Raw genomic sequence first — 25,135 nt, 5'->3', positions numbered from 1 at the left:
CACCTGCAAAGATAGGAGGGTAGAGTCTCTGCAGTCATTGAGGCCAGGTTCCTTGTGGGAAGTCATTCTTTCCATTTAAAGCTCTCTTTTTCCTTGCCTCTCCCTCTTTCCAAACTCTTCCCCAATCCCCAGGTCTTCAGTCTGAAAAGACAATCTGGTTAGAAAAGTTGCCCTCCATTCAAAATTCACTGGGAAATAGAAACTGCGTAAACAGTGACACCCACACAGACACTGAAAATACCACTTGGACGAATGAATATGTTTGTGCATGTGTGTGTGTGTGTGTGTGTGTGTGTGTGTGTGTGTGTACACAGTAGCAATTGCAAAAAAGGGACCATATTCCTTTCCATTCTAAGATACAATGTGATAAGAAACATTTCTGTGCAGGGAATAGGGTCTCTTCGAATCTTATCACAACACTGTGGCGGGAAGATCAGGAAATGGGTTCACCTTTCAGCAGTCACCACAGTAAACTTCATTGAGAACACGCATGCCCAGACCTCTGGTCTGTGCACATGTGTGTGTTAACAGCTAGCCATTCAGCCAACAGGTAACAGAAAGACAGCAGATAGCAAAACACGTCAATAAGGTGCTCAAAGAAAAAAAGTGGCACCCATTCCTTGAATGGATGGCCACATTAAGGTGCTTCAAAAAGTTTTTTTTTTCAGTTTTATTTCAAACATTAAGAGAGTACTGATTTGCACATGGTAGTTCTGAGCCAGGCCAAGGGTTTTGAGATTTCTGACATCTTCCATTGAAAAGGGCTTTCACTGTAGTTGTTTTGTTCAGTTTGCTGTGGGTCACTTGAGTTAAAAAAAAAAATGTAATAGCCAGAAACTGAAATCAAATCAATGTGACTAAAAGAAATAGGTGAAATGATCAGAACATTACTGCATTCCCATTGGGTCCAGATGGTTTCGCCCATTTTTCCTCTTTCACTAACACTGTTCCTTTTTTCTTTGTTACAATCCATTCCTTGTGAACATACAGAAATGACCAAAGTCACTGCAAGTGGCTGTTTTTATTTTTTGTGATCTGTTGCAAGAGTCCAACCTTGTTTCCTCTGCTGCTGTTTGTGTAGTATCTGGTTTTGTAATGAGCATCTGGATTTATTATGTGCATGTGTGTATATATATGCACATATACACACCTATACATGTATAATATATACACTATATATATATACGGATATATATAGGAAGTGTGTATACATTTATACATAATATAGTGTATATTGTTTCAACTGGAGATAAACTGAACTGGGTTCAGACACTAGCACGTGTTTATCTTTCCCCTGCTCCCTCTGTACATTTTAAACAGTCTGGAGCTTTGATTTATTTTTTTTAAAGTGCATTTTCAATGCAGAATAACTGTAATCCACTGATTCCTTGGAAAACATTTTTGATGAGAAAAATCTGATGGTTTTCAGCCCCCAGCAAGAGAAACCCAGGTTTGGTCGCGCCAGGGGCTGACGTGGCAGTGCCAGGCTCGTGCCTGAGTGATTCTGGGCGTTCTGGACTCCGGGCACCTTAGCAGCAGCAGCAGCAGCACCTTTACGAGAAGGCAGAGATAGAAGAGGAGGAAGGAAAGAAAGCTCAGATGAGGAAGGATGAATGTGCGGTGTATTATGGGTCGGAATTGTTAACTTTGTGTTCATTTGTGCAGTTCCTGCTTGGCTTCGGCTAAGAGATGCCATCTAGTCCCCTCCCACCAACGGACACCACCCTCCCCACACCCCGCCCGCTCAAGCATCACCCAGGCGACCCCACTCGGGAGGCTGACTTCCTCGTCTGCTCCCTGTGGGTATGTGAGTGCCCGCGACGAGTAGGAATAAGGCACCAGAGAAATCAAAATGTTACAAAAAGATGCAAAACCCCATTTCAAAGAGCCTCTCCCATTGCTCCATTAAAATATTGCATGTGATACCATTCGGGGGTACTTAAAGTGTGTCAAATGCAGTCTCTGAAAGGAACTGGAGGCCCTTCAGCACCAGAGATCTTTAGGAATGCACCCTTTGTCTAAACAGACCCACTCCCCCCACCCCCACGCCCACCCCAGCCACACGCAAAAGCACCAAATTGGGAGAACAAGGCTGCTTGCCATTGCTCACCTAATTTTTGATAAAGATCAAAAAGTGTAGGAAATAAAATTTTCAGGCATCGCTCTAAAATCAAATGGATTTGGGCTGTCATGCATCTGGTTACTTGATGCTCCGAAACGTCCAAAGAGCACGGGTGAAGCGGTTGAAATGTTTGTGTTAATGCTTAGGGGGAACGTGCTAAACAAAACTCACTTTGTAAACAACGCCCAAGTCCTCCATAACACTTCAACCTCCCTTATTTATTAATTTTTTTGTAAAAAGGAAGAGGTTCACCTAACAATAAAAGGAAAAAATGAAGGCACATGATTTTATTCGGTCCCACAATCCTTAAGAAAAATGGTATTTTGCAAGGGTGTGTGTGTGTGTGCGCACGTATGAGTCCAAGGGCCGCTGTGGCAGATGAAGTCCAAGGGAAGGTGGAAAAGGAGAACAGGAGAGAGTTTGAGACAGAGAGAGGAAAAGAGAAAGGAGGAAGGGGAGGCCTCTCTTCAGCTTTCTGTCATTGACAGTCTCAAGATTTGGCTGCTTTTGGGTCCAGAACGGAATTCATTTGTCTTGGTCTAGAAAGTGCCCCCAGTTAAATATCTCCAGTTAATCATGTTACAGCTTTTGGTGTTTCCCTTTTCCCTTCCCTCCAGCCAAATGATTTTTTTTTTAAATCACAGTTTTTAAAAATTATTTTTTCAATGTTGAAAAAATATGGAAAAGCTATTGAACAGCCTTAGGGCATTCCACCTCTTCATCTTCACAGTGAGCAGATGGATGGACCAGCCACGGAGTTAAATGTGAGGCAGGCAAGATCCCTTGTGCTAGAGGGTCTCTTGCCCTACCTCCCCCAGGGCTGGGGGTAGCTTCATAGCGCCCACAGCCATTTCCTTCAGTTGGATCCTTCCTCCCCCCACCCCATCCATGGAAGGTGGGCTGCCGAGAAAGGCAAAGCCAGAAGGAGAGCGATGGTAACAGGAGGGGGCTTAGAAGCTGAGGATGGAGGCTATGGGGGGCTCCCTCCTCAGGCAGGTCAGCACTGGGCTCTCTCAGCAGCCTGGCCGCGGGATGGGGACGCGTGGCTGCCTACCGAGAAGTTGAAGTCCCACTCACATCGACTTCGTGAGACCTCAACTCTCAGGCTCACCACCTTTATGCCTCTGCTGCATCAGAGTTGGCCCCCAGTCCTTAAGAAGGCAATGATCCAAGACAGAGAGGCAGAGTCAACTGGCTGTGTCGTACAAAAAAGGGCTACGGACAGTGGGATTTCAGAAACAAATTTAACTTTGGTTTTCTGACTTTTTCAAACCATAAAAATTAAAGCAGGGCTGACAGCTGTTACATTTTTCTCATTTGGCAAGGCTAAGGCGGGGGGGAAGAGAAAAGGGGTTTCCCATAATTGGTCGAAGACACAGGGTGGTAAAATGCTTCCACACTTAAACTCACAGTCCAGTGTTTTTGACATTTCATAAATAGCTTTTTTTTCTCTAAAAAAAGAATAAAACAAGAACAATCCCTTTACTTACTCATCTGAAACAAAATAAACAGCAGTGGGTACAAACTTCTTCTTGTAACAATTACAAAAAACAACAATATAATCCCTACTTTAACACGCATCTTGAATCAGTTTTTTTTTTTAACCTCAAAACTGCAGCATATCCTTAAGGGCAAACTTTTCGATTAGTTTTTTTCTTTTTTTTTTTAAATAATGTCTTCACCAAAAAAACAGTCTTGTACCAATAAAATGCATTCAAAAATAGAAAATATTACACAACAAAAATATGTATCCTTCCTTTCCAAAAAAGATTCTTCACAAAAAAATGTAGAAAAAATTCCAACAATTTTTTTCCTCTCCTAAACATTAACTTTCAGCCTAGGGCACAATTATTTATTGATTTAAATGTCTGCTTTTGCATAAAACATGGAAGATGCAAAACAGTTACTGTATTAGGTTTGTGAAGTTACGTCCACTCCCACCCCGATTTGAAAACAAAACAAAACCAGAAAAACCCAGCAAACATTAAACACATGATACAGCCGGTTGACTAGAACAAAATCCCTCTCCTTTCCTTTCACCGTGGCTTTGGATGGGTTAACTGGCTCTGTTGGCATCTGGGAATGCTGAAGGTGGGTAATCAGGTTGGACTCAAAACATTCTTTAGAATCAGCTGATGTTCTAAGGAGTCATTTAGCCTCGCATGTTGTGGGATTATCTGCCACCACCTCTTATGGAGAAAAGAAACATATGAGGATGGACACAGGACTAAACTGTCCACGTGTGTACTGCACAGATACCTCTATCCAAGCCAGTTTCTCCACCACAGCACACTTCCCCCCCTTACAATGAAGCTCAAGTACAGGATAAAAGGTAACGGAGGGCTCCGTTGTGTGCAGAGGCTGGGCTATTTCATCCGTAGTCACCTCTCCCACGTTCGACCTGCTTGGGCATTAACTGGGGCAATGACAAGATCTCAGATCTCAAAGGAATGCCCTATTTCCCCAGCCCCACTGAACCCAGGCATCTTCTATATTTCAGTATTGCAGCTTAAACAAAATATTTTTCTTACTTGATGGTATTTCTTTTTCAAGTGGGACATATTTTCTATGTGTATTGAGGACAGAGAGATTTTTTTTTCAAGTTTTTGTTCCCCATTGCTTATTTGGTTGCTGGTTTTTTCTTTGTGGTTTTTGTTCTGTTTTGTTTCTGATCTTTTAAACAGTGAAATATGTCCAATTTTATTTCCAGTGCATTAAACAAATTTTAAATTAAAAGAAGAAATAAAACGTTTTCCCCCATCCTTCTAAAGGAAATGACTGATAAAAGTACAATATAATAAAATCAGGCTTTGCCAAAAATAGCATGATGTGCAACCTCAATTACATCGAAGAAAAACAGACAAACAAGAATTATAAAACATAAGCATGAAGGAGCCAAGACTATATAATCCCAACTACTGTATGATTGGCAAGCACTGGTGAGAAAGCAGGTAAGGCTACTCTTAGATCTCTAACTCAGCATAGTTGACCACTGCGCTTCTGTCTTTTCCTTCAACTCTTAGTCTTTCACTCACTAGTTCATCTTTAAAACGAACAGATTTGTTTTTATATTTTTGGTCTACAGTAGAATTACATATTAATAATATAATAAAAAGGTATTTCATGAACAGGTTGGTACTGCATCCATGTGGGGAGACTAGAAAATAAAAAGCACTCAACTAGACATAGCAAATGGACTCTATTCTTATAAAAATAACCACAAATATAATAGAAATTATAATCAGGGCAACAGATTAAACCGAAAACAGGTAGAGAAAGATGTATTTTGGATAACACAAACTCCTGACAAGCTGTGCCCTAGAATCTCAGCCTCCAAATTGTTCTTGTGATTTCCACCTTTCCATCAGATCACTCAAAATTCAAATGGAAATGAAAACAAAATGAAAATCAAGTGGACAAGTGGGTGAGCCAGCCAAAGCTTCCAAGTTATCTTAGTCAACCAGTCAAGACTAGCTGGACAGCGTTCGAGAAACTGGTGGGCCACAGGGGAGCCACTGATGGTATTTGTTTTTAATTTTGGAGGAGTTCCCAATCCACTGATAAAGAGAGAAACCAAGGAGCCACATAATTCTTCTGGTAACCTATACTATATGAGATGAAATATAGTTCCAATAGAGGGGACATGGGGTGAGGTGGGAAAGAGAAGAGAGAGAAGAAGTCAGCGAACTTTGGGTACCACCTCCCTTTGTTTTCTTTAACACATTGGTTTCCTTCTTTCAGAGCATCCTTTAGGATTAGCTACAGGTTATCCCATGTACTCTGAGCAAATATGTGTCAACTCAGCTCAGCTCTTGACATGACATCTATGCTCATTGGCTTTCCTAAGGGCTCAACGGCTCTGGGTGGCTCCCAGCCCCCCAGTGCCCTTGATGAACCAGAGAAGGGGTGCAAAGTTGGAATGACAGAGGCCGTTTCTATTAATTCTGCCTACCTGATGGTTAATTCACACTGATGGTTCAGTGTGGTAATAAAATAAGAAGGAAATAATTGGTAAGAGTTGAGCTTGGTAATCAACAAGTGTGAAGTTTTCTCCCAGAAAAAAGAAAAAAAAAAGAAAAAGAAAAAAGAAGACAAAGAAATAGCATCAGTCAGAAAATACTGCTTTTGGTTTCTGTTAACTTTGAACCATCCTTGGTTTTTCTCTCATTCAGTTGCTCCAGTTTAAAGTAGAGTTTAGTGCAAATATCATCACATCACAGCATTCCAGGAGCAATACCCTATCCCTTCATCCTAAGTGAATACTATCCCTTCAGACCTCCTCAGAAGACTGAGGACCGTGATCCAGAAAAGCGTAACTGAACAGACTGTTAGCCTAGTACTCACTACAACAAGAAAGGCACTATCACAACAGATCAGCCTCAGCATTTTCCTTGCCACGGGCATGGATGTTTTAACCACTCCAGCAACTACAACGAAACCCAGACTGTGGCTTTTTCAGTACTTGAGTTCATTGGCCAGTCACCTGACTCCCCCACCGGCCACTGCAGTGGGCTCTGGCCATGCAGGGCAATGGTGCGCTCTGTGTCCATGCTGACCCACATTTCACCATTGGTTCTAAATGATTTAGCTCACTCTCTTCCATGGAAGTTTCTTTCTCTCCGTCAGTCTCCAGGTCATGACTCTATTAAAGACTAGTTTACAGTGTCAAGTACTATCCTTGATTTCTTTCCCCCTATATTTTTTAAACCTCTGACCAAACCCTAAGTCATAAAGACAGTTCAGTAGCTCCTCTAACAACGAGTCTTCTGTAAATATCACTGAGGACAGAATGAAAACCAAAGCGTCATCCCTTGACCACCAAAGCATATCCCCTGAGCCTGCTGTATCAGTTTTGTCTGGGAGAGAGGAGGTTGGGCTCTGGAGATTAAGATCTTTGGTGACAAAACTGGAGTGGGTATGCAAGTTTCAAGGAAGAAGTTCTTTTCCAAAAGCCTCAAGAGAAGTGTCTTAGGACAGTTAATGTGAATATATTTTAAAGGGTCAATTATTTATTTCTGTAACTTTGGTTTGGTGCAGTCAATATATTCTTAGTGCTTACCCAATACACATTTTTTAAGTACCTGTTAAGAGCTCTGAATTTAAAGGTGCTTATTTAAAATGGAGATAATACTTTGAGTGCTTAAGGGATTGTTTATGTTAGTTCTGAAAGCTCTCAATGGAGTTTTTCCACCTAGCAAGGCTGACAGCTTTCTTAAAAAATTTTTAACTGGAAAAGTAGACTTGGATGGTTGCTAAGGAGAAGAGAGAAAGAGATAGGTATCAGTATTGTAATCTTAGGAAAGAGGCCTCAAATGAGAGTTTTCCAAATTGACGCCCCAATGTGTGATAGTGATCAGAGAATTTCAAAACTACCCATTGATACGGGTTGTGACATTTTCTTACTGAACCAGAATCTTCAAAGCTGTCACCTTGGATTCTGGAAGAGTCCTTCAGCATCTTTACTCTCCTGTTATTATTCCCTACACAATCTATTGTTTTTCCTCTGGTGAAAGATTTTTTAATTAAGAGTCACTAAAGAGTTGTCAAATTCTAATTACTTCTAAGATTTAAAAAGGAAATACAAATAAATCCAATAAAGAAATATTGTAAAAAACAAAACAAAACAAAACCCCAATAAACTTCAAAACTAGGCTTTTAGGCACTGTTAAGATCTTCTGCTGTATAAAGGACAGTCTATGATGGAGCAGCTAGAAAGTAGATTCTGAACAATCCTCCAACCCTTCCTCCAATTCTGAAGTTGGCCTAGCTTGTTTCAAAAGAAACCTTTCACCTCACTGGTCCTCAATGTTTATTGCACTGTTCCCTTACTGTCATCTTAAAGGATTTTTACCACATGCATGGCCTTCCTCTTTGGTTAGCCTGATCTAGGTTTTGCCCAGTGATGGATAAGCATGCTCAGGCTGAAAGGATATCTCCAGTATGGACAAGGTAAGGTTTTTCTCAAAGGAGGTTGTAGCCCTGGCCAAGGAGAGGATGCTTCGGTTACCATGGTTGGCTTCCTCACCATGACAAATCTTGACTGAAAGCTTAGTTGGAGACGACATTGGGCAAACTTCTCCTTCAACATCTTCAATTTACAGTACTAACTCACCTTCTTTATAATAAGAAAACAGATCCGATCACATGGCAGTTTCCAGGCCTGATCAAGAGTTGGCAGATTCCACAGATACTTGCCAACCCTGCTAAGACCACACATGATGCAAACAACCCTTTTTGTGGTGCTTCTAGTCTCATAACTTGCCTCTTTCTTTCCCATACCTCACACACTCTCTCCCGGCACAAGTAAATACATTTCAGTAGTGCAATGCAGTGCAGTCATATTTATTTAGTGCAAAAAAAAAAAAAAAAAGCCCTATTACAGACCGAAGCTCAACCCTAAACAGCTCTTACTAAAAGTTACCAGTGCCACAAAAGTGGGAAATTCAGTCTTTCCCTCACACTCCTGCGAGTCATCTCTTTTGCTGTCCCTGTTTGTTTCAGCTCAAAGGAAAAAAATAGCTAGCATGCACCTGTGTCTTACTCTGTGAAAATGTTAAGCCAATAGGCAGAACATAAAGGGAAGGAGTTGACTTGAAACCAGGGGTAGTACTTAGAAGAGGAACATAGCGATTTAATGCACAGGTCAGTAGTGGTTTTTACTGAATGGTTCTCATCATGTCAAATGGCTCCGATACTAAAGGGAATGGGGACAGAAAAAGATAAAGCTTTCCTGTTTCTCAAAACACGGTCCTCAATTTAACAGTGCTGGGTTCTCATTGTTGAATAGTGCAATCAGCCATTCCGCAAGGGCTTCGGGCAGGAGCCACCTTCTCTAACATAAACAGGGGCACCAGGAGACTCACTTTTCACACTGACCTTCTCTCGCATCTCATTCTTCCCCTTCCCACTTTTTCTGACTACACATAAATACAGCTCTACATACATGTACACAGGAATTCTCAAGGCCCCTCTCAGGGTGACAGATTGAAAACTGTTACAAATAGCTCAACGACACACTCACACAAAAAGGACAATTATTAAATATAAAAGGGAATTATTACAGCAAAATTAAAAGTCTGCATTGTACCTCTTCTTGTATTATTCTGTAAGAAAAAACATTCATAGCAGGATGTCCTATGGAGCTTACTTTTTGCTTAAGATTACTCTGGACTTAATCGGGGCTATGGCAGTATTGAGTGATTCTGGAGAAATGCTTTGCATTTGATAATCCTCAAGAATCATTCTCTTCAGTTTGTCTGGGTCTCCACCCTCCAAGTGTAAATCTGCTTGTCTGCTCACACCCACATGCATGCTGGAAGTCTCAGGAGAATCAACACACAGTTTAGAATAGATTCTAGAAATACTTGGCATGTGGGGTCAGCACACTCAAATTACTTTGAAACATTAAGTTACCATAGAGCTTCTCGATTCTATCAGCTCCTTGTCTTTGTTTGCCATGATGAGGATTACTAAGAGACTCTGCTTTCATTGACTCTGAAAACCACAATTCTTTCAACAATAATGCAAAAAACAATTTTCATTAGGTGTATGACAGTTGTCCTTAATTTCTATCTCAATAGGCCTATCAGGAAAACACAGTCAGTGGGACTAAGGAAGGAGTTAAACTGCTGACGATGCTTTTGAGAATTCTCTTCTACAAATCGACATCTAGATGGTTCCAAATCCAAGTTGGTCCCGAGGAGAGCAGGAGCAGAGCAACTCGCCTTATTTTTCAAAGACCCCTCTGGCAGTGAACATATACTAAGCACTTTAGACTATGTCTAAATCTTGTATCAAATGTGAACCATTATTTGATCTGCAGTTCTCTCTCTGCATGTGCCTGGGGAGCAGATTAGGAACAGGAGCAGGCAAGAGTTTCTACAGTTTCTCCATATGGGTTTGACAGTAGCAAAAAGCCTGAAATCACAAAGAAGTGAGGTTACCTTACTGATTCTTAGGCCTGTAATAGTGAGGATGGGCAAGGACTGCAAAGGGTAAGTGGGCCTGACTTTCCCTGCTAAACCCTGAGAACTGGCTTAGGAATCCAGAATTGGATCAAATTTAGTCCCATCACATGGTCCTTTCCCCCCTCCTTGCTTTTCCTCTGTTCACTTAATTGAAATTGCAATTATTTTAAAGATTGAGCTAAGAATGTAAATTATAGCACAGAAAACAGGTTATAAAAAGGTTGTCAGGCTATGGGTAAATTGAGTTGAGTTGAAAACAGTATGCTTTCAAATGAAGCACTACAATTTCCTTTTTTTATTATGTTTCTAATTTGGTGTTCCCTTCTTTTGTGGTGGTGAGGGTATGGATGGGTGGAGTATTGGCAATGCAGAGCCAGTCTCCCTCTGTGACTGTCACCTCCAGTGCCAGGTTGAGGAGATGAGAGGCAATGGAGAAGTGTATGTTTCTCTAAGACCTCATGAACACATACGGTTTTGAAATGAATAGGATAGAAATCTGAACAATTGTGGAAAGCCACAGATCGACTGATTTTGTCATACTAGAAATATCCTTTCTTTTTCTTTTCTGGTTATTCTGTACCATATTAATAAGAAATATCCACAGAGGATTTTTCTTTACGTTAGTTTATTCTTAGCCTTATTTTGAAAATTTGAGAAAGCAATAAGGATTTGTAGCGTGAAATGCATGGCCTTCATCTGCAATCAATTCCCATTTTCAGGCCTCAGACCTGTTAGTTTAGGTAAATGGGTTTTCTTTGTCAAGGAATAACTTTTATTTTAACTATTCTACCCTCAAAGAGTAGAGACAATCTCTCTCCCCAAAGCTCTCATGTGCTATTCGAAAAAGAAGATAAGATTTTAATGGAGAAAAGACTCCTTAATGATCGAATGGAAGGCTTTTCATTCTAAGAGGGGTGGAGTATGGTAAGGGTGGGTAACCTGACTGCTGCGTATGGCCATGGACAGTGTCAAATTGAAGAGTCAAAAATTTTTACTGTCTTGGGAAGAAAGAAATAAAGGGAAACAAACAAATCAACAGACAAACTTTACTAAAATACACATTCCTCCAGTTTCAGGTTTCTAAAAAGTAATAATTATGCTTAAATCAAGGTTTACTGGTAGCAAACAACTGTTTTAATGTGTAAAAGTATTATCCCTTTGCTTTACTATGTTAGTTTCACTTTCTTTGAAGGAATTGTATCTGTGCACACTTGTCCTAAAGTCCAGTGCAGAAAATAAGCTGGTTTGATACCAGCCTCAATCTCAGAACATTTCCTAAAGCTATATTTGCAAATCCTAAAACTACATATCTGTAAAATGAGATGCAGAGTTTCTGAAATGCATTGTGGTGGGGGGGGTGGGGGGGAGAAAGCAAGCTTTTTATGGAGGAAAAGAAGAAAGAAAGCCCTTCTTATCCTCTCAAATACATACGATAATGTTTCTGACCGTTATTTTGCTGCATTAGTTACTGTTTGGGCTATTGGTGCTCCTGACAGGTGTCAGCTTAGAAAAGCAGGAGGCTCATAAGCAATAAGAAATTCACATCCTGGAGTCTCTAGAATGTTAAACAGGACTTAGACACTAATCTAGACTAATGCGGAGGTGGTGGTGAGAAATCCTGGGTCTCAGGGTTAGAGCTCTTCTCGGGGAACTAGAAGAAACACTGTCAAAAAGGCATCCTGGAGGAATCCTTATGATTAACTGGACCAAATTGGACCTATGAGAACCAGATCCTCTCCTCCTCTACATCATACTTTAAATGGTGGTATTTAGAATTTAAAAGAGAGTCTTTTATTCTTTCAGAAGCCAATGCCTGAGGAGAAGAGTACTTTGGATAAAGAATACTTAAAAAAAAAAAAAAGAGGGAGTCAGAATGGACAAAGGATGAGAAGGAGATAAGAATGGTTGGGAGGACATGCCAAGTGAAGATCCCAGTCCTGAGCAACAAAATACTGGCTGTATAAAATGCGGGCTTCCTAGTAGATCTGTGACTCAGGAAGGCTTTTGACCCTTTTCTTTATTTCATTGCTGTCTCTGGTGTGAGATGATGTTATAAACTGGTTTGATTAAGAAAAAAGCTCGGTCAAGCCTCAGGTCAAATTAAGAAAACATTTCAGATTAACTACACTTCAACAAAAAAGGATACATTTCTGATATTAATGTTGCTTCTGTTTGTCAAGGGGAAAAGCAAGAAATGAATGCATACCCCACTGGGCTCAAAACCAGGGAGTACTCTAAATGCCACAGAATTGTTTAGAATTGTCCTCACGAGAGTCAGGAAGCAATGCAGTAATACAGTAAGTAAGAGTGTTGGAATGGGAGTCAGGAAAGACTGTGTTATGGAGTTGTTAAGATCGCATCATAAACAGCCTGGAAAGGCGGATCAGCCCAGAACCTGATCAGGGCGATGCTCTGGCAACCAGACAGTTGTACTGCATTGAAATGAGATCTGGCTTGATGATCGTATTACATGGTGAATGCTGAGGCACTGGGGAGTGTATTACATGGCCCTTCAAGTCCCTGCTCAGCCCTACTGTTATTTTATTTAAGCACATATTAAGTTTATGTTAAAAAATATCTGGTTGCAAAATAGATGCCTTAGAAACTTTATAGTTCTTTTCATCCCTCAGTAAATTACTGCTTAAAGATCTAAATCAATAATTATTTGTTTTTCTTTTTAGAAAAACATTATCTTTAGAAAAAGACAATAAATGAAAGAAATTCTTCCTAATTGTTGCCTAAGATAACGTTTGGGTGAAAGTGGCTTTACTTGCTTTAGAATAGTTCACTAAGGCTTGAGCAGTTATCAAAATTATTTTGAAATGTTACCCCTTTCATTAGATTTCCCTGCATCGAGCATCTGGTAAATATGTCATTTGGCTAAATATTAGCAGGAGTTGAAAGAGTCAGCATTGATGATTTTTTTTTCTCCCTCAGAAAATGTCTGCTCAAATCAGGAATTTGAATACTGTGGTATTTAAAAAAAACCAAAATATTCGTCTCTTTATCTTTGGCCAAATGTGAAGGTGAAAGGAATTAATGACCTCAGCTAATACAGTTGACATTTAAAACTGTGACTCAGGTCCTCCCACTCTCAAAAGAATATCGATAACTTTTAAAACCTGCAGGGATGGTGAAGACGCTTCCCTCTGCCCACGAGTCTCATGCCGATGAACTCACATCGAGTCACATCAACGCTCTTGTCACCACATAAAGCTGAAAGAAGGACATTCAGAAAGGAGTAGGAGGAAGGGAGAGAAATTAGTCCTCAGGGGTCATAATTATGAGAGTTCTCAGGACAGGGAGGAGAGGAAGAGGTAATTTAAAGCTTCTCTTTAGAGAAATAAGGAATAAAGAGAATGGGTAGGAGAAAGAAAGAGGGAAACAGTGACGCTGATACAGTTGGGGTATTAAGTGATCACTGGGAAGGGAACAGCATCCCAAACCCGCAAGTCACAATTATGTTTGCCTGAAATTTATTTAGTTGAAAACTCTGGAGAAACAGATCGATACTTTTGCTTTTAGACTCAATACCAGCCCCTTCGAGGCAGATTAGGGCAGCTAGTTCCTCAGTGAGTACCGGGCTTCCCAGGTGGAGGGCATCCAGCAGAACTGGACGAGCGGCGGGGCGGACGTGTTGGAGGCGCACAGCACAAGCGGACGGGATTCGAAGGGAAAACTCTACCAAGAAGATGAAAGGAAGGAACTGGTGTTATTCTCACCGAGCAGCCTCAATATTGGTTCCGTGCAGGAAGGGCTCTCATGCGGAGTATTAGGAACGGCTGTTATCATCTTAACCCGAGTGTGGAACCCAGAGAACAAGACTGGCCTTGGGCATCCAGGATGGAGGTAAAGTGGACCTGTCGGAGGACTTTTCCAGGCATAGGGTTGCGTAGCTGAGGGAAACTGAAGAAGCGCTTAATCTAAAAATACTATTTGAAAATATTTCTTGCTGGGAAGACAGGATGCCTGATTTCCAGGATGTTTCCACAATGGCCTGGTTAAAGAAAATCTCACCTTTACAGACAAATGGAGATGTTGAGGGCCAGATACCCAAGAGCCACTATTTTATGGATTCTGCAGACTGAAAAAATGAACTCTACATTTCTGAGTTCTAGTTCTATCAGTCGCTGTCATGAAAAAGTTTCTCAAATTCTGATTTTATTTAAAAAAATATCCTAGGAAAATGAATATGATATTGCTAAGCCGCCTCCAGGGAAGCACTGAAGACTAGTTAAAATAATTGTAAGCATGCTGAACACAGAAAGTAGTCACTACAGAACCAGTATTAGAAATCAATGTTTGAAAACAAGTAGGCATTTAACTGTCTTCTGCTTCTCAGATGAGCGGCCCTTTGAAATGCAGCCTATAATGTTTGGTCAGATCATATGGAAGTTAAGCGGCCCCTTGGTCATATTTTTAAAAGCAAATATAGACAGTGACAGTTGTAGAGGGGAAAATCACAGATACATTCATACGCACTTCTTTTGTTCTTCAGATATTGAGAGGGTCAGCTAAACAAGATCACCTTGACTATGAACCTCTTTGTGTCGGCCACACCAAAAAAACCCCCAAAGTTTTCTTTAAAAAAACTTCACTTTCCTACATTTGCTAAGTCTGAGCTAAAAAAAAAAATTCTAAAATCCTGTAAGGACAATACTGAAGCTGATAATATAAAAAGCAAACTAGAGCAGTAATGATTATTATTAAATGCACCAGATTAACTGCAGCAGGTTGGTGATGGGTGATAAATGCAAAGAAATAATATTTCAATCAACTCATGATCATAGGCAGATTCAAAAGTTAAAATGAATATAATGTAATATATAATTCAATATAGAGCTGTTATATATAATGTGTATGTTCTAGCTTTCAGAAATACTGCAATGTAGTGTACTGTACTTAAGTAAGCATACCTAAATAGTAACTCATATTCCTCCACAAAGTCACTAGCACTGTTAATTAAAAAAAAAAAACTCATTTTTTTTTCCAGTAAAAAGAAATACCTATGGTTACAGTCACAGACTTCTTTTGGATATAGAAAGATAATATATATTTTAAAAAAGAATAACAGAAAGATTGCAACTGTAAGTAGCCTTACTTAGTTGGGGGAAGGGAAAGTCACCAAAATAGAAGAGGAAAGAAAATGTCCTCTGAATTCTGTAAGTTAGCAGAAATAATCTACATGTCATAAAAAATAATAAACCATCTAGGAAAAGATGGGTGTGGGAGTGAGAAAACTGAATCCGACTATTTCCAGGCCACCCTTCAGAGTCAGCTCCAAGAGCCAGGTTCATTTGTTCAGAATAGTACACCAGAGTGGCAGTCTACTTTGTCTGAGATGGGCAAGAGCCATCAATCCTTAGAGATTACCAAAAAATATTCTTCCGAGAGACTATTGGTTTGCTAGACATGGTAAACAACCCACTCCTGGAAAGACTTCGGCAAGGCCACATTGGTTTCAGGAGACACAGTTTGTAAATGATGATGGTTTCCTGCAGATGCAGGCAGGATTAGGAAGCTTTCGTTTGAGAGCAAAACTTACAAGTGGGTGGGTGTTTGGGTGCACACACTGGGTTGCATAGAGGAAAGGAATGGAGGCCTTTAAGCCATGAAATGGCTCAGGCCAAAGATTGTATGGGCCTTGCCTGCCTGGCCTCGGTGCCCCCTCCCTCCAGGAGACCTGACTGCTGCTCCCTCTTGTCCACTTGCCAGTTAAGTACGTCTGTTCTACCTTCTTCTGGAGGAAACAGCCTGTCACTGTGGGCTTGCTGTGGATCCAACAAGCTGCCTTTGTTTCTCCCAACTCTGAAACACTACAAAAAGCAACAGAGTGGGCAGGTGACTGCTTCCTGGGAAGGGAGCCACCAGTCTTGAGCACAATGGTGGGAAGAGGCAACTGTATCTATGCACCAGGACCTATGCCTGTGTGTGCTTTGTTTGAGATGCACACACACTCTCAGACTACAGCAAGTACACGCACAATCACACACGTACACACACGTCAGTAAATCCAGCAGAAGTGCAGAGTTTGTTAAGTGCACTCTATTCCACACAAGCATGTTCAAGTTTCTCATGAAAGGGGTACATAGAAATTGGGCTGAAGGTTGGGCTCCTTCAGAATGCCCTAAAGCCTCACCGCAGATAGTGGATGGCATGAATGCATCCAACTAAGGCAAGAGAGCAGAAGCAGATCTATGAGATAGGTGAGACCTCTGACTAACTAGAAATTCCAGACTCTCTCTTGTCACTGGGGAATATGAATGGGGAGTAGTTTTGTACTGAGAGCACCTCACACCACATGTGTACATGCATAATGTATATGCATTTACAGGCATTTTGGACAGCAGCTGTGACATACTAGATGGGTTAAGTCCCTTTCATTACTAGAATCTACATATAAATTGCAATGATTTTGCAGGGCAGTAACAAACTTCTGTTGCAACAGTAGTAGAAACAGACGTGTCCTATGGGGTTAATTTTTTTTTTTCCTATCTTGGGTGTATCAGAATCTCATTGAAGCATTCTGAATCAAGGAAACCTCTGAATTTGAAAGAGGGCTAGTTAGGGACTTTTTATATCCTAATTAGGTATCTCAAAAGCCAGGACCCCCAGAACTGTGGCTAGATTTTTCCCTATGATCTGCAGATTGTGCTCCCTCATTGAAGACTTGAAACTTGTGAGTTTGCATTTAAACAAAGAACCACCCGACAAACCAGATGCTCACTGACACTGAGAAAAAAGTTTAGAGCTATACACTGTACAGGAAACGAAAGCTTTTTGTTGAGATTGTTCCCCCTGTTAAGGAAATGATGAAGACTGGCATCCCAGGCACCTGTGATCATGTCTCATGGGACTCACTATTTAGCTAATACGATGTCTTTTTACATGCAACCCAGACCTATGTCACTGCAATGGGATAGGAAATAACAGCCACTTCCTGAGAGCAGCCCGTTTCAGACAAGTTTGGTGCCTCCCCTCCCCCACCCCCGAAGTCACGAAGCCTTCAGTCATGAACAGAGCTCGTTTTTGTGATAATGCAACTGTTAAGAAGCAAGAAATGCCCATGTCTTCACATCCATTCAATTTTTCTATCTTCTGTTCTCTTCCCTGGGCTTTCTGATTTAAGGCAGTCATTCTTTGCTATAAGTGGGTTCCTGTGAAAACACCTTAAACTGAGGTCACTTCAGATTAGGTTTAGTCTGAAAGTATTCAGTTTTGGGAGCAACAGGCTAGGCCTGAGGAACCACTGGAATTCTGGCGTTTTAGTCAGCGGTGTGGAAGAATGATGTTTCTTGTTTCCAGAACCAGGGCGTTTTTACCTCTCATTCAGTGCCATACATGGTTCTGAAAAGGAGCGCATGCCCCACAGCCCTCATCTTCTACCTCTTCACCCTAAAAAGAACAGAAACCAACCCTAGTGTCCCACACCATTTTCTGGGATCTGTTCATCTGCACCGCTGACCGCTAGGGATTCAGTGTTCCAGGAGGAAAAAAAAAATTCAGAGACTTAGAAAAATCTTTGGGGTATTTTGGTCAGTCCGATCATCTTAATACCTGGTGCTAGAAATGATGCTTTGGGTTAATAGTTTCCAGGCTCGGTGTTTATGGGAACACTGAGTCACCACAGCTTTCCTTCTTGGGCAGGTTTAATTGGTGTCACTTAAATGGCAATTCTCCACAGACAGCTCTTGGGAAGAAGAAAATATTCTCTCTAGAGCCAGAGCTCCTCTGTGCCCCTTTTCTGTCTCCATCTGTGGCCTGAGCACCAGGGTGGAGACTGCTTTTGAAAGTTTGCCCCACGTAATCTGTTTCCTGGGCACCTACAAGAACAGCCGCCCTCTTCATGGAAACACAGAAGAGCAAGCAGCTGCTGCCGTCCCGCCGCGAGGAGGGCGCGTCTGGCCGGGGAGCCCGGCGGCGGGTCAGCTGGGGGCTCCCCCTCACCCGCTGCAGGCCCACAGGCACTGGGTGGTTGCCTTGTTTTTTTGTGTGTGGAATTAGGGAGTCTATTGAAATTCTAGTTCGCCCTTCCTTTTGTCTGACACCAAGTCACATGGTTCTGTCTTTAGTGTCCTATTTTCCTCTTTATAAAATTTCTTTTTCTAGGGGGACAAAATTGGCCATTTAAATAAAGTTCTTTTATAGTGAGTAAAGAGGTTTCTCAGAGCCAGAAATCACTCAAAAGAAAGTCTGTCGACCCTACCCATGGAAAAGCCCAGAGATTTCTCTCAATACCTCTTGCCAAACCTCCTCGTGTTGCGACTGGATGGTTTTTGGCTTCGCATTATTGGGCGCTGAATACATTTTTGCAGTCCTTCTGTTCTCTTCCTCAGGGCTCCCAGTACCCTGGACTTCAACTCAGGACTAAATTAAAGAATTCTTTCAGAAGATTTCTTTTAAGAGTCAGGTCACAACAGAAAGGGGGCCTCCCTTCTCTGAAACCCCAAGGTCATCTCAGGTTGTGCCGGCTTTCCGTTGCGCCTTGGTTTTGTTTGTTTTTGCCGCGGTTGCACCCTGGTGGTAGCAGAGTCCATCCGAGCAGAGGCAATAACCTTCGCTGCGGAATCAAGCATCCTGTGCGCCCAGCCCCAACTGATTCAATAACGTCTTCTGGAACAACAGAGGAAGGCTGCAGAACGGGCAGAGCTAGGGTGAACCCTGGCAGCTCTATCTCACTGCCCTCTTTCCTAAGGGCAACAGGTGTTGGGAGCGTCATGAGGGAGCCACACCGAGGATGCAGTGCGAACCCTTATGTTCTCTCGGAGGCGCTGAGGGATTTTATAAGGCGCAAGCCTCACTTGCAACTTCTGGGCTGAGGGAAAACACTGATTTGGGGTCTGAGCGGGGCGCACCTTTGGTGTGTGCTACAGTGGAGATACAGGGAGGTGAGGGATTTAGGGCTTATGTGAAACCAACACCACCAGAGGAAACCTTTCTTTTCTTCATATCACAATGCACAGATTCTAACTGTTCATGGGTTGAAAGAAGTTTTCTTGGTCCTTACAGAATGTTGGCCTGATACAAAATAAAATCCCCCATGACTTTTAAACAAAGCGCATTCAAGTCTTTCTTTCTAAGGCCGGCAGCTACTGTGACTTCTGAGATGCCGAGATGCTGAGGAAGAAGGAATGGGCTTCAGCGAGAGCAGCAGCAGGAGATGACCCACTGCACTGACTCAGGGCACAAGCAGATTCAGGGTGTTAGGGATCTGGCAAAGAAAAAGTCTATATAACTGTTACTAGGAGTTAAAGTTTGCAACTCAAACTGTACGGTAAGAAATATTTTGATATAGAGACTTCCATTTTAGACTTTTTTTTTTGGCCTGGCTTGTTTCTCAGTCTTTTTCCATGTGTACATTTATATCAGATCCATATGTGCCGATTACCTCCTTTTGGGGGGCTATATTTTACACATTTGGGGTCTTTGGGGATACAAAGATTGGCATTTATTATATTAATAGGGGAAATATTGCCCACTTTGAGATGCTACCAATGTTTTAGTGCTAAGAAATTTTATTTTTCAGAAACTATATCTAAATGTCTTGAGATAAACATTCCCCTTTGACATTTTTCCTTTCCTTTGTCCAGCTAATCCAGTTTTAAATCATAAATTGTTAAAAAGAAAAACAACAACACTTTTCCATATCAGCTCTTGTTCCCTGTACTCATCCTAAGAGGTCTTAAACCTGGTCTTTCATCTATTTTTTTTTCCTGGCTACTGAATTAAAAAAAATTATTTTAGCACTCATAGCATCCTAGCATAAAGTTCTAAATGAAAGAAGATCGTTGGATTTGAAACAACAACAACAAAAAAGAAAGAACTCATGCTCATCTTCTATTCTTGAAGCAAAATGCTTCTCCATTCCTAAGATATTGGTGACTATTTAATTTAAAAGTTAGGATTGCCAATCTAAAAGCATCTCTTTCCTTTTGAAATAGGTACAGACTGTAGGTCAAAGCAGCCCTTTCAGAGGCCAGAGAGCAGAGTAAAGGTTCCACAGCACGTTCATTGCTCCCTGGGATGAGCTCTTCCACCCCAGTCTAGCTGCTTCCTCTCCCTAGAGAACAATCTGTCAACTATTTCAGACTCTGAGATGTTTGGGACGAACAGACACACAGTAGGAAAAATTCTACAGCTGTACAGGCCTGGATAGTCCATGTTGTTATGATGATTACATCACCTCACCAGGAATTCTTTGGGAGTCCTCCAACATTTAAAAAAAAAAAAAAGATACTTCATTTGAAGGGAAAGAATGTATATTGGGGTTAAACCCAACTGGCATTTTCCCCCCTACTTGTTCTGTCACAAAAGGTGGATTTTAGCCCAATTGCTTAGTTTTGTACGTGGCAATTCAGCATTAAGGCAAATGGGTCTCCCTCAAATTTGAGCAGCAGATAGTTGAATGTGGCCCATAATGGCACCCCAGATCACATTTTTGGAGGTGCTGTAATGTCTGTCTACTTTGCTAAGGTTTGAATAAGGACACTATTTTAAACTAGCTACTGTCAAATAATTCAAAATATTTTAAAGTGGCTTTTGGCCTTCTTTCATTTGTAACATATGCTGAGTGATTTCATGTCATTTTCCTCTAGATTAAAGAGATCTTTTTCTTAATGTCATTTTTTTTTGATAGCACGAGTTGAATGACTTGTTTTTCAAAATACCAAAATTGTATAACATGGTTAATTAACTAATGCTCCCTCTGTTGGTAGTAAGTGGAAATACTCGAGTCTTCACATTGCTATTTCAAAAAAGCAAAATTAGCAAGAGAAAATGGACTGTTTCTTATTTCTGAAGCTGTTTCCCACTAACCTTTAAAACAAGTCAACTTTGGACACATAGTTCTTGGCAGGACTCCTCTTAGATGGGTGTGATACTTGATGGTCAGTTAATCATCCAAGTCTACATTAAAACTTCTAGCAAAATATTTACTGAGTTAAGGACCATGGACCAAATCAAACTCACATATACTCCAGCTGCACTAACCCTACTAAACATCACCTAGAACTTATGGAAAAGATACAAGTTAACCAATTCTAAAATGTATGAGTAAAACCAATTTAGTTATTACAGAATTGCCTCCCTTGGAAGACTTCACCTCATTTCTTGCACAGTTATTGTATATAAATTGCTAATAGGAAAACTAAATTAAAATGCAAAGTAATTTTGAAATTAAAATACTTTTTTTTTAAATTGTAGTTTAGTGTTTCTGCTTTGTTTAAAGATTTACTTTTCCCCTTAAATGTGTTAAAATACATCCAGCAATGAAATCACCTTTGGAGTTTTCATTAGGTTTAAGAATTCTTATATTTGAGTTGGAGTCCCTTCAGGACACTGTTATAATGGAGAAATCTCTATTCTGATACCTTAATCAGGACCGAGGAGAGAAATCCCAACTAGGAAGAGAGAGTGGCATCTAAGATGATGCAATGAATTGGTGGCCTTTTGCATGATGGATGTTGGCATCCAGGAGATTTTTGTTAGTTTCCTTCAAACTTTTCCAAAAAGCAAGGGTTAATAAATCATCTAGAGAACAATCATTTTATTTAGCCCTCTCGACCAGGGTGGCAATAGTCAGAAGGTGATATATGAAAGGAAGAAAGTCATTTTGGCATCGAGACACCCTGATCTGCTAGAGGCTTCGGATAACACTGCTCTCTGTAGTTGTGAAGGGGGAGGGGGGAGGGCAGAGTTTGGTGAACCCCTCCTCCCGGCTGACCACAAAAGGAAAGAATCCATTTGTCAAGACCTCTAGACTACTAGTGTTTCATCAAAGAAAAAAAGAAAAGTCAATAGATATTCTAGAATCCTAAGATCTCAATGAACTTTCAGAGAAGCAAGAAATCTTTTTCTGAAAGATAAAGTTCCTCCCGTGAAAAAGAACAGAATTCTAGATGAATCAGTTGAAAACAAATATTCAGTGGAGCAACTTAAGCTTGCTAAAAGTCAAAGAACTACATATCAAAATACAAAGCAGCAGTTCAGATTACAGCAGGGATGGGCTGGCCAGAGGCCCTCAACAACCCAGGCAATACTTAAAATAATAAAAATTAAGAAAAATTTAAAAAAATATGAAGAAAATATCCTTCCTCTCTTTCAAATATAACTTTAATTGCCTTTTATTCTTTCTATCTGGAAGCAGTATCGCTAACCTTAACAGTCTTGACTTACCAAAAAATATATATATGCGTGTGAAATAAAATAAAAGAGAAGGGATTGGTGGCAGTGTATGCAAAACCAAAATGAAAAAAAAATTACTTTTAACAATCTCACTTTTTTTGTTTTTTTTTACACAAATACTGTTGTAAATATATTAAAAAAATCAGCATTCTATCTGGTAAACGTCACTTTTGCCCCTCTATAAAATTTTGAATTAAAAAAGCCTCAAGAACTTTTCATTATTCCCCCCACCCTCCATTTCTCTTTCTTTTTCTCTTCCACAAGAATATATCCTGACACTTTTTTTTTTTTGCAAAGATTGTTGGAAATAATCCTTCTCTTGTACCTAGAAACATAGGTGCAAACCTCTGATATCTTTGTTTTATCTGCATTCCTGCCTTTCATGAAAGTCCCTCTTGATTGTGCTGAGGCTGTGGCTCAGCGAAGACACTGAATAAATACGATAGCCACTGTTGCTTGATGCTCATCCAGGTCTTCCTGGCTTCTGCTGAAAGGAGGGGTGGGGAGGAGGTGGGCCAGGGTGTGCGGACCCTGCAGAACCAGGGGGAGAAGCCTGCCGTCTGCCTCTCCCACACCACCAAGCCCACACCCCTTCCCACCCCCCACAGCCCTTGTATGAAATCAGACAATGTGGTAGGTGGAAAACAGCAGGGCCTTTCCTCTGGGTTCTCAACCAGAAAGTGATATTCCACAGTTTTAACTGGTTACTGTGAAGTCCAAGCGGCCAGAATTGTGAAAATGTCCACTGAAACACTGCAAGCGGTGTACTTAAAGACAGTAGGCCTTTTAGATTTTGTTATATATTTTTGTAGTGCTCTTCACAAGTGAAAAAAAAAATTTTTTTTTTACTTTTTTTTTTAAAGATTTTTTTTTTTTGTAAAGAAGGGTTGTATTTAGAGGCCAGTAGCTAGAGATCCAACCAGTGGACCTCCTGAAGCACTACCAGGCCTTAAGGCCACCATCCGAGGGAGGCTGGGAGAAGCATTATTCACCCGGGCCTCCGGAAATGTAATGTACCAGCAGGCAAAAAACAGTTCTTCATGTAGTACAAAATGAAACGAAACAAAAACAAAAACAGAAAGTAAAAACGAAACCAAAACATTTCTTAAATTCTAGTGCCATAGCTTTTTTTTTGTTTGTTTCTTTTTTTGTTGTTTTGTTTTGTTCATAAGAAAGAGAGAAAGATACTACTTATCCGTCAGACACATGCATCCTCATGTGGTCGTTGAACTGCTCGATTTGGTCAAACTTTGCTGGACAGACGGAGCAGACGTAAGTGGTCCCCTCCGTGCAGGCCACCACCCCGGGGGGGCCGGCGCGGGCCCCGGGGGCTGTGCCCGCGGGAGGGGTCCCGTTGCTGGCACTGTGCAGGGCCACGTGTCGCTCCAGGAGGGTCTTGTGGGAGAATTTCTTCTTGCAGATGTAGCACTCGTAGGACTTCTCGCCCCGGTGGAGGCGCATGTGCACGTTGAGCGAGCTCTTCTGGGTGAAGCGCTTGTTGCAGATGCTACACTGGTACGCCCTCACTCCCGTGTGTGTCACCATGTGCTTGATAAGGTAATCCTTTAAGGAGAAGGAGCGCCAACAGATGCTGCATTGGTGGGGCTTCTCACCTGTTCGTGTGGGGAGACACAGCAAGCAGGACAGAGCAGGACGGGAGAATGAGACACAGAAACAAGACAACAGAAAACAAAAACAAAAACAATTAAACGAAATCCCATTGGTTAATGGCTAAGCTTGATTGGAAAGCTCCAATCCTTCCTGGCCTCCCCTGTTCTAAGAAACTTTGCCTTTAATGTGTTGCCAAGACAGTCTAGAGTTTTCCATTTCCCCATGCCAGAAAATGGCTCTCTTGGAAAGCTTACACAACTTTCTCCCTTAGAAGTCTTCCAAGGTCATTCTGTGGACAAACGGGAGTGCTACTTTAAAGGGATCATGTTCAGTGCCATCATTAGGGGATTTCACTGTGGGTTTGCCATTTACATTATTAAACAAATATAAGAAATAAGAGAGAGAAAAGTTCTTTGGAGACATGGGGGTTTCTAGGATCTTTGGAAACAAAGGACGGTGGTCACAATGCTTGGCTCTTTGGGGACGGTCTCCACTTTCAGTATTTTGTCTAGTAAATGCACTCATGCCTTGATTATAGGTCTGTAAAATGTTGGCTAATGTGGGAGTAAGTCCTACTGAAGAGCTATGCCTTTGATTGTTATCTACTTTAGACAGAAATCTTCCTAAAATGTAACTTAAGAGAGTCAACTGGCTTTTCTGCCTGGACTGCACTGAGCTGCATATTGGCCTCGTCTGGTGTGGAGGTTGAGTAGGTGGTTGACAACACGATGATCTCAGAGTCAAATGGTCTTGTTCAAATGCAGGCACCAACACAGGGCATGCTACTCTGACAAATCTCCAAATGCCTCTGAGGTATACAGTTCTACTTACCTCACTGTGCGGGTGTTTACATAAAATACATATGAAATCACTTTACAGACCACCAAGAGTGGAGTGGGAATACTTGCATGGTGTTCTTATTATAAGACTAATTCTCCACCTCCCCACCCCCCATTAAATGGTTCCATACGCTTTTTTTTGAACTCTTGGGTCAATTTTAAAAACAGTTTTCTCTTTCCTTGCTCTCAGTGTGTTGGCTGAAACCCTTCTTTCTCCTCAGTTTACTGCTTTGACTTGCTATTGGCTTAGAAACCAAACAATCAAGCTTGCTATAATCTGTAACATAAATAAGAATATTGTCACTGAATGACCACATGAGGTATTCTGCTATAAGTAATGTCCACAGGCCTGTAACATCTCTCTGGATGAATAGAGGCTTGTTTTTGTTGGTGCTGTTTGTTCTCCGCTCTGC

The 25,135-nt window shown here is 41.1% G+C and overlaps 1 protein-coding gene across 25 annotated transcripts in view; it reads right to left on the bottom strand.

Moving 5' to 3' along the window:
- Window positions 1-22,195: 22,195 nt before the first annotated feature.
- The window catches only part of ZBTB20 (zinc finger and BTB domain containing 20), a 730,245-nt gene continuing 727,305 nt past the window's right edge, over window positions 22,196-25,135 (bottom strand). For all 25 annotated transcript variants that reach the window (XM_072964827.1, XM_031681015.2, XM_072964854.1 and 22 more), the window contains one exon: window positions 22,196-23,885. In XM_072964827.1, the coding sequence (XP_072820928.1) occupies window positions 23,464-23,885 (422 nt within the window). In that variant the 3' untranslated portion in view covers window positions 22,196-23,463. The remainder of the gene's footprint in view (window positions 23,886-25,135) is intronic.

This window comes from Vicugna pacos, chromosome 1 (genome assembly GCF_048564905.1).
Source record: "Vicugna pacos chromosome 1, VicPac4, whole genome shotgun sequence".
In the NCBI taxonomy this organism is placed as follows: Eukaryota; Metazoa; Chordata; class Mammalia; order Artiodactyla; family Camelidae; genus Vicugna; species Vicugna pacos.
Note: the sequence above shows the minus strand (reverse complement) of the source record. Positions and strands in the feature narration are given on the sequence as shown.